The sequence below is a fragment of the Setaria viridis genome, chromosome 6 (assembly GCF_005286985.2).
Source record: "Setaria viridis chromosome 6, Setaria_viridis_v4.0, whole genome shotgun sequence".
Classification (NCBI taxonomy): domain Eukaryota; kingdom Viridiplantae; phylum Streptophyta; class Magnoliopsida; order Poales; family Poaceae; genus Setaria; species Setaria viridis.
Window position 1 is genome coordinate 22,856,978 of NC_048268.2, and position 10,404 is coordinate 22,867,381.

The following is a 10,404-nucleotide window of genomic DNA, read 5'->3' on the forward strand; positions in this document are numbered from 1 at the left end:
TTGGAGAGGGAGGAAACGAGCGGAGGATTTTGTGATGCTGTGCTGCCGGTGCCTGCTCTGCTATGCTTCTTGCTTCCTTGCCGAGAGAAAGCGCTCGGAATGGGAGGAGCGGGAGAAGGCAATATGGTCATTTTGCAGTGTGTCGTGGGGAAAGCCGCATTTTCACCGCGGGCAATAAGCAAATTCGATGAGTAAGAATGTGTTGTGTACAAATTAGATATTTCTAAATGTCTCACAAAATAATACACAAAAATACCTAACGACATTGAAGGAACTTACCTTTAGTTTACATGAATCTTTATATGCCATGATTAGTTCGCTAATACCTATGTACACCTAATCTTAAATACCTACTGAGTAAAGGATATGATAAAGCAACAGGAAGCCGATCAACCATGCATGTGCTGCGGTGTCTGACAGTACCGGAGCCTCGTGCAATGTGAGATGTCTGTGTTTGCAGCGCCCTCCGTGCGGGTCGACGACCCCTTTCAAATCGCAGAAACTGGCGCCAAAAACTGACGCTCATCTTGGCTCCGCGCGTGCTTCTCCACGGACTAAAGTTTAGTTCGTGTCATATCGAATGTTTAGATATTAATTAGGAGTATTAAATATAAGTTAATTATAAAATTAATTGCATAAATGAAGGTTAATTCGCGAGACGAATCTATTAAGCCTAATTAGTCCATGATTTGATCATGTGATGCTACATATGTGCTAATCATGGATTAATTAGGCTTAATAGATTCGTCTCGCGAATTAGCTATGGTTTATACAATTAGTTTTATAATTAGTTCATATTTAGTCCTTCTAATTGGTATCCAAATATCCGATACGACTCGAACTAAAAATTAATCCATAGATCCAAACACCCCTAATTGTCGGAGCAGTTGAGGTCTTGTAGGTCAACGTTAGTCAATCACAAGACACTCTTCTCCATGTCTGCTTTACTACTACTGTGCCGAGCAGGCACGCACCTTCCCCCGATGCTGCCTCGAGGTCACGGGCACGGGCCATGGCTGCCTCGACTGTCGACAAGGAAATGGAGAACACCTGCAAAGGAAAAAAAGAAGGAACCCGTAAAACACGGCACCCAGCTTTATCCTGCCTGAGTAAACAGCACGAGCTGCACTGATGCTCCACTCATACTGTCAGTCACCTCTCACTCTCACACACCCACTGTAGCTGCCAGCCTGCCACTCGGACTCTCGGTGAGAACTTAGCAAGGGATTGACAATGCCGTCGGTGGGGGGTGTCGAGGAAGAAGAGCCCAGGGACTCATCGGAGTACAAGCTCCGGAAGCAGCTCCTGCTGCTGGCCGCGCTCGTGGTCAGCGTCACCTACGTGGCAGGGCTCACTCCGCCAGGCGGAGTGTGGCAGGACGATGGGCCTGGCGTCAACGCTGGAGGCCCCGTCCTCCGGATCACGCACCGCCGCCGGTTCCTCTCATTCTACTACTGCAATTCCACCGCGCTCGCCGCGTCGCTCGTGGTCATCTTCCTCCTCCTCCTCAAGAACCCCACCAGGATACAGCTCGCCGTGCTGCGGCTGGTCATGGTGCTCGACCTGCTCGGCCTCATGGGGGCCTACCTCGCCGGCAGCTGCGGCGACAGGCCCGCCACCGTGTACGCCACGGCGCTGGTGCTCGCGCTGTCGGCCTACGTCGGCGTCCACATCCTCCAGGGCTTGTCGCACTCCCAACCCCCACCAGCGCCGGTGGAAAGCGTCGGCGGCGGCGAGGAGGAGAATCTCCGGCGACGCGCCGCCGCGTCCTCCAGCGTCCTCAAGCCCAAAGAACGGTGCAAGGTCTTGCTGCTGCTCGCCACCTTCACCACGGCCCTCACCTATGTCGCCGGCCTGAATCCGCCCGGCGGCTTCTGGGACACGCTGGACGGCGGCCGGCGTGGAGGCTACCGACCCGGCGACTCTCTCGTCGAGGTGCACCACCGCGGCCACTTCAGGATGTTCTTCTACTGCAACACAACCGCGTTCGTCGCGTCGCTCTTCATCATCGTGCTCCTCCTGGACAAGAAACTCAGCGCCAGGACGGCGCGGTCATTCGCGCTGCACGTGTTCGTCCTCAGCGCGCTGCTCGGCCTGTTGGCGGCCTACGACGCCGGTAGCTGCCGAGACGCCAACTGCAGTGTCTATGTCGTCAGCCTGTTCGGGGCAGTTCTCGCGTTCATCTTCCTCACAATGGTGGCTATCATCTCACTGAAGGGCCTTTGTGCCGACCCGGCACCGGAATCTAACAACAATAATCGGTATGTTGTCACTACACTAGAAATGATTTACGCTGACACCTAGATTTTTGGGTGCTGGCAAACGGATCGATGCAGTTGGAATAATCAGTTCACTTCACCTGTGTACATCTTGCAAATAATGTGCTAGTGTCCACGACGATGAAGCGACATCACCGGCGACCTCAAATGCACATGGCAGCGTCGTCAACAATGCAGGAGAGGTGAGCACAGCCAACACGATCGAGAAAAAGGCAATAAAGAAGGTGAAGTCTCTCGTTCTGCTCCTTGCCAATCTCGCGGCGACCGTCACCTACCAGGCAGGTCTGGACCCGCCGGGTGGCTTCTGGCCTGACGACGGCGAGGGGCACCGCGCCGGCGACGCGATACTCCTGTCGAAGGATCCGGCGCGCTACAAGGCCTTCTTCTACTGCAACTCGGCGGCCTTCGTGGTGTCCCTGGTAGTCATCCTCATGGTCCAGAACGTGAGGCTGGTCAAGAGCCACACCTTGCTGGTGGCCATGATGCTGGACATGTTCGCCCTCATCGGAGCCTACGCCGCCGGGAGCTGCCGTGACCTCAGGACCTCCGTCCATGTCGTGGCCCTCGCCGGTGCCGTCCTCGCCTACGTTCTGGTACACGTCCTGTTTTTCACGCTTCGGGCAACCGACTCCGACGGCACGGTGCCGGAGAAGAAGCACAAGCGGCTGCTCTTGGTAGCGATCCTGGTCGCCACCATCACTTACCAGGTTGGTCTGACGCCGCCGGGCGGATTCTGGATCGAGGAGAACCTCCGCCTCGGACGCCACGCCGGCGGCGCCGTCTTGCTTGACAAGTACCCGCGCCGCTTCGAGGTCTTCTTCTACTGCAACACGGTGAGCTTCATGGCGTCCATCGCGCTCATCCTCCTCCTCGTCAACCCCAACCTCTCCCGCCTCGCCATACGGTGCTACGCGCTGTACGCGTGCCAGGTGGCCAGCCTGTTTGGTCTCATGGGCGCTTACGCTGCCGGCAGCGCCCGGAGGCTTCGGACATCAATCTTTGCGCTCGTGCTCGTGGTCCTGGTGATTGCCTTCTTCGTCGCGAACATCATCGTGTTCAGATTGTTCAAAACGAGGACGTCGTCGGCTTCAGCGGATGCGCCGGCAGCGGCAGAGGAAGAAGAACCTACGACAGCCAGAGATGCCGAAGAGACGGAGTACCGCGACGAGGTGTACGCCAAGCGCAAGTACCTGATGCTGCTCGGGATCCTCGCCGCGAGCGTCACATACCAGGCCGGCCTAGCGCCGCCGGGCGGCCTGTGGCAGGACGACGGCGGCGGCACTCAGCAGCGAGAGGCTGGGAACCCGGTGCTGCACGACACTGACCAGCGCCGCTACCACGTGTTCTTCTACAGCAACTCCACCTCCTTCGTCGCGTCGGTGGTCGTCATCGCGCTTTTGCTGCAGCAGATCCTGCGGCGGCACCGCCCGGAGAATCACGAGCTGCTCCTGCTCGCCACGAACACTGCCGTCGTGCTGGATCTGCTGGGCCTCCTGGCGGCCTACGCGGCCGGAAGCACCAGGGAGTGGGGGAACGTCGCCGTGTTGCCTGTTCTTGTTCTGATTTTCATGGCGATCCACGTCGCGGTTTGGTTGTTCGGTGAGAGACGACGATGCAGCCAAGGTGGTGGCGGAGGAAGTGCGAGCGGCCGGATGGAAGAACAAGTAGTAAATGGTCATGATCAGTCTTCCCATGTTGAGAACGTTTAGATTATTAGTTCTTACCCTGGCGGTGTCATGTGCACGCTTGGCTGCAGAGTTGTGTTTATAATCCTAAGGGCTTATGTGGAGGTTGCAAGACGGGTTTTAATGAATTGTGTTCTTCATTTTAAGCAATGAACAAAAAAAAACCCAACCTCCTGCATCATCAGATGCACACAACATAAGAAAATGTTGAATTTTCGCCACGTACCGAGCTTCAAGATTAAGGGAATAAAATAAATTAGCACTTAGCCTATTATAAAACTTTTCTCAGTTCATGAGAACCAATACCATGGCAAGAGCTTCTAAAGAGTTGCTCTCGCGCCACTATGTTTGTTCTCGATCTTTTTCCTCATCCTCCTGCAACTATCTTCTCTGTAAATAACCTGCATAAGCATGGTATCCTTTGGTTTGTTCAAAATGTCATACTGGCCCCATTATTACCAAAAGCATATTCTCAAAAGGTAGATTTGTAGTCCAAATTGGCTTCATGCCTAGAGCTAATCTATAGGATTCCTGTTAGGCACCTAGTGTGGAACAAAGGATTGAGCATGTCAAGGTTTTTTTGAATATTGTCCCAATATAGTAGTAGTGTTTTTTTTTCGAACTGCGCAGGAGAAAAAAAAAGTATAGGAACACCACACACACCCACTCTAAAACTAAAACAGACGTGCCACAAACTGATCATGTAGTAGTGTAGTTCAAACATTAATATTTCCTTTCAGAACATCACAATCATGTCTATTCTTGTATTATTTCTTCCAAAATTCTTGTATTTTATCTCATGTGTATCATTCAAATTGAAACACCACTAGTACAAAGTTGGCCAGAACCAAAATATATCCAGCGTGCTAAAATTTTGAACTGAATCATATGCTGCCAAATCCTTTCTATATTTTGAGCAACTTTGTTGGGTAAGCTTAGGCACTCAGCGGAATGTTGCCTATAAACCTGAAATTTCAAAAAAAAATGTGGGAACGTGAACAGTTAATGTAGTCGAACTAGCAGCCATGTCCAGAACTGGGATATTCGTCCTTCATAGTGTTGAGTGAGCCATCAGCATTGGAACTTATAATCTTATCCATTGGACATTGTTTAGTCTAGTGATCCTTAGTCTATTGGCCTTTGTAATTATCCCAGATGACGACGTACGTCTAGATCTCAAATGATCCATTCCCCGAGGACCTTGTGGGTGGACCTCTCGTCTATCCGAAAAACCTAGAAGGCGGCAGTGGCCACACCGTGGCTGATCACGTGAAGGACATGAACCACTGAACATTATTGTCCTGTCGTGCAGCTTGTCCCCGCGAGGTACGTTATATTCCGTTCGGCCCCGTTTTCTTCTACTTACTTATTTTTAGCACCCGTCACATCGAATGTTTAGATACTAATTAGGAGTATTAAACGTAGACTATTTACAAAACCCATTATATAAGACGAATCTAAACGGCGAGACGAATCTATTAAGCCTAATTAGTCCATGATTTGACAATGTGTTGCTACATTAAATATTTGTTAATGATGGATTAATTAGGCTTAATTAGGCTTAATAGATTCGTCTCGCCGTTTAGATTCCACTTATGTAATGGGTTTTGTAAATAGTCTACGTTTAATACTCCTAATTAGTATCTAAACATTCGATGTGACACGTGCTAAAAATAAGACAGGGGAAGAAAACGCCCCACACTGGACAGCCTGGTCTCATCGAATTACCTTTACATCCATCAGTTATAAGGATAAACTATAGGGGTGTTCGGATACATCCTCATAATTTTAGTATCTGACACATCGGATGTTTGGATACTAATTAGGAGTATTAAATACAGTCTAATTACAAAACTAATTGCACAGATGGAGTCTAATTCGCGAGACGAATCTATTAAGTCTAATTAGTCCATGATTTGATAATGTGGTGCTACAGTAACCATTTGCTAATGATGGATTAATTAGGCTTAATAGATTCGTCTCGCGAATTAGTATAGGGATTTTGCAGTTAATTTTATAATTAGCTCATGTTTAGTCCTCCTAATTAACGTCCGAACATCTGATGTGACCCTCCTAAAGTTTAGCACCTCGTATCCAAACACCCCCTATATATGGTTATTCTGGTCGGAGAGCATCGTGGCCAATCACACAAACTCATTGAGTAGGGGTGTTTGGATACGAGGTGTTAAACTTTAACAGTGTCACGTCGGATGTTCGGATGCTAATTATGAGAACTAAACATGAGCTAATTATAAAACCAATTGCAGAACCCTGTGCTAATTCGCGAGACGAATCTATTAAGCCTAATTAATCCATCATTAGCAAATGGTTACTGTAGCACCACATTGTCAAATCATGGACTAATTAGGCTTAATAAATTCGTCTCGTGAATTACACTCCATCTGTGCAATTAGTTTTGTAATTAGCGTATGTTTAATGCTCCTAATTAGCATCCAAACATCCGATGTGACGGGTGTTAAACTTTAACACCTTATTGCCAAACAGGCCCTAAGGCTTCTAGAATGTTTGCTTGTTTGGTCACTCCAGTTGCCTCCTGTTCTATATATCAGGTTTCAAGAACACCAATAAGTAACGCATAGAGTATGTAGCTGATTACAACTTCTTCGAGTTTTTGATTGAACACTCTAGAATGTTAGAAGAAAAAAACTAACCATGTATGTTTCAATTGCCTCCAGTTTATGCAAATGATGGCTCAGCGTTCTCCTATACCATTTGATTGCGGCAGATTAATAAGATTTAGGAATGGCATGCACTGCGAAGGCTCAACTATGAGCCCAGGCGGCTCCGGTGCCAATCATGGCTTTTCCAAGAAGCCTGTGGTCAGTAGGTAGCAAGGACGGAATTAGACCAAGGCTGAAGCAAGGCCTAGCTTTGCTCACGATAAGATGGCAAATGTGTGGGGTCATGTCAACGGACTCTTGGTTTTCATGGACTGGCTGCGATCCTCATATGTAGATATCGAGCAAGCCGGACCACTCATCTCAGAGCATTTCCTCCTTGATAAGCTCATGCCAAAGCTGATAAAAATTGTAGACCTAGGATCCTCTTATCAGTCATTAGCAGAATAGCGTGCGCGCCCCTAGATAGCTATGTATGGTTATGGAAGCTTAATTAACGTATCAAATACACCTTGGCAAACTTACGCGTAGAAAGAAGAAATAACCATGTTATTGCAAAATAATGATGATATTTTTTGTGGACTATATATTTGATTATATTCAGGTGGTGTTTGGGAGGGGGCTAAACTTTAGCCCCACCATTTTTGCCAGATTTTAGCCCTCTCCTCCCAAACACCAGGGCTAAAATGGAGGGACTAAACTTTAGCCCCCCATAATCCATTAGCCCCTCCAAGGGATGCTAAAATGGACTAAAGGGGGCTAAAAGTATAGATTTCCATATGGGCCACCCGGCCCTAGCACGAAATGGCCCGGCACGAAATGGCCCGACGCCTGTTCTGTGCCGTCGTGCCGAACAGGCAGCCTAGGCCCGGCACGACGACCCTTTTTTAGTGCCGGGCCAGCACGGTGGCACGACAAGCACTAGCGTGCTAGTGCCGGACCAGGCACTAAAGGTCTTAATGACCACTCAAACTGATCAACACAACTTACACAAGTCATTCATCTATAAAAGAACAACATATTTTAACTTCAACAGATTAAAATCATATTAAACTTACTTCACAACATCACAACATCACAACATCACAGATCAACATCTCTCTACTTCAACTTCACAACATCACAGAGAGAGACAAGAGATTATAACTTATAAGTTTGAGCTGGTGCAATGGCTGCCTCATTAAAAACCTATCCAGGTAAAACTCACACCTCGTGAGAAAAAACCCTGGATAGGAAAAAAAGAGTACAACCCAGCTCAATCAAATTGTAGTTCTAAGACTTAAGTTATTACATGCCAGTGTTACACTTTTGAATTCTCAGCGGCATCTAGGTCCAAATTAGCAAAACTTTCCTCAAGTTCTTCATCCTCTACTAAGTTCTAAAGTCTTGCTTCTGCAGCCTCCCAATCCTTGACGCAAGAAAGCATCTCGACCGTCTTCGGTTTCAATCGACGCCACCTCTCCTCGATGATCCTGCCAGTAGTGCTGAAAATAGATTTTGATGAAACAGTGGAAATAGGAACAGAAAGAACATCTCTAGCTAAGATGGACAGAACTGGATAAGTTCTTTTGTGCTCATGCCATCAAGATAAGATGTTGAAGTTATCATCAAAATGGGTGACAGTGTCATTGTCCAAGTAGGTAGAGAGTTCATTGCCAATACCCATACCAGTTGCAGTAGTGCTTGCTGCTGCAGCAAAGCACTTGCAAATGACCTTCTAGACAAAGCAAGAGGCAAAGAGGGAGGAGGGATGGAGAAAGAAGTACCAGGGAGATCATGAATTCCAAAAGCAGATACACTAGAATCTGAAACAGTGGAAAAAATATCATCCCAAGCACTAGTTTTCTTACCAGAAGTGGATGGAGGTGGAGGAGTTTGCAATTTTACTGCACCAAACTTGTCATCATACAGTTTAAATGCAGTAGACAGTTCAGCTCTAACATCAGTGAAGTAAGCAGAATAATCAGTACCAGTAAGACTAGATAACAACCTGAGCACATTTTGAAAACCTTTCAATTTAGCTCTAGGGTCCAATATGAATGCAACATAATAAAGCATAGGAATGTCTCTCCAGTACTTAAGATAGTAATCTTTCATAGGAACAACAACATGCCTAAGCAATTCATCATTTTCATAATGTTTAAGATGCTTAGCAATCAAAATGAGCTGACGCAACATAAGTGGAGAGGTAGGATAATAAACACCAGATAGTGCAACAGTATAATTATAAAAGAGTTCAAAGAATGATAGCAAACTCTGTGCAATAGTCCAATGATCTTCTGTCAACAGTAAAGGATCTCTTTCACCCCTAGGATAGTTAGTCTCAATGAAAACATTAAATGTCTGTCTGTAAGGGAGCAAATGCTTGAGCATGAGATAAGTGGAGTTCCACCTGACTTCCATGTCCAAACAAAACTTTCTAGGACGAACATTCATAGCAAGACAAAATCTCTTAAATGCAGCAATGCGCTGATTAGAAGCATTGATGAAAGATATTGCAGATCTAAATGCATCTAGATATGGCTCAATCAGATTAATGGCAGATTTAACCATGAGATTGATGATATGACAAGCATAACGCTGATGTAAGAACAATGATCCAACATAAGCAGCTAATTTAGGACTAAGTTTCTCCATAGCAGTAGAATTAGCAGAGGCATTATCCAAAGTAACGGAAAACACCTTTGAAATCAAACCATACTCCTCTAGCACACTAGTCACACGGTCAGAAATGTTCTAACCAGAGTGAGATTCATCAATAAGCCTTAAACCAATTAACCTCTTCTCTAATTGCCAATCAGTATTAACATAATGAGCAACCACACTAAGGTAATCTTCCTTAGCATTACCAGACCAGATATCAGAAGTAATAGATACAGATGAAACAGCAACAAATGATTCAATAAGCTTAGCACGGCAATCAGTAAAGTACTTGCACATATCTCTAGTGGTTGATTGCGTAGAGACAGCAGAAAACCTAGGATTATGAGCAAGTTTAATATACTCTTCAAAAGCAGGAGATGCACCGAAACATAGAGGAAGATCTAGTCTAGCAATCAAACGACATAGTTGAGTACGAGCTACCTCAGCAGAGTAATCCCATTGACAGACAGAACCGTCAGGGTTGAAATGGATCAGAGACTGGGAATTACGAACCTTAGCCCTCCTGTTTGGGCATTTCTCAACATGCTTGTTGAGATGGCCAGTGCCAATGGAAGATCTAGCAGCATATATAATGCCACAATGATTACACTTGGCAGAGACCCTTACCTTCTTCCCATTGATAACCTTGAAGATCTTTTCAAAGTCCTTCCAGCACTTAGAAGTGGTGGAATGGGACCTCTTGGTACCACTGCTCACCATGTCTGGATCAGCATCAAGTGCTTCTTGATCAGCAGGTGGTGCTTCAGCATCAGCTATGTCGATTGGATTGACAGCGCTGCGACCGAAGAGCTCGTCCCGCTCTACCTCCATGTCACTCTCATCATCACCTCGCTGGCCCATCATCCGAAGCTCGTCGTTGATGGTGTGCTCCTGGAAATCATCGCCACCATCCATCACCGACGCTCTAGTCCCTCAACGGATCAACCTGCGAACACAAAACAAGAACGAATCAGTAGAAGAACACCAACAAATCAGTAGAAGAACACCAGCAGACAACAATGCAACGGCTTACCAACGAATTCGGAGCACTAGAGCGCACGAGATCAACGTACAACGGATCTAGAGCACCAGAGCTAGGGAGGAGCGAGAGGAGGCAACAGGACAATGGATAGAGGAGTGGGCGAGAGCGAGAGGTGG

The 10,404-nt window shown here is 47.0% G+C and overlaps 1 protein-coding gene across 1 annotated transcript; it reads left to right on the forward strand.

Annotated features, from left to right (window-relative positions):
- Positions 1-928: 928 nt before the first annotated feature.
- Positions 929-4,220, forward strand: LOC117860054 (uncharacterized). Its single transcript, XM_034743259.2, has 2 exons — positions 929-2,261; positions 2,389-4,220. The coding sequence occupies exons 1-2, from the start codon at positions 1,234-1,236 to the stop codon at positions 3,986-3,988; spliced, it is 2,628 nt and encodes an 875-aa protein (XP_034599150.1). The 5' UTR covers positions 929-1,233; the 3' UTR covers positions 3,989-4,220.
- Positions 4,221-10,404: the final 6,184 nt, after the last annotated feature.

What these genes read in the sequence shown, in the direction of transcription:
- LOC117860054 (XM_034743259.2), top strand. Translation starts at nt 1,234, where the DNA reads ATGCCGTCGGTGGGGGGTGTCGAGGAAGAAGAGCCCAGGGACTCATCG. An exon ending in GAATCTAACAACAATAATCG is followed by an intron (nt 2,262 to 2,388) that starts GTATGTTGTCAC and finishes ATAATGTGCTAG; the next exon opens with TGTCCACGACGATGAAGCGA.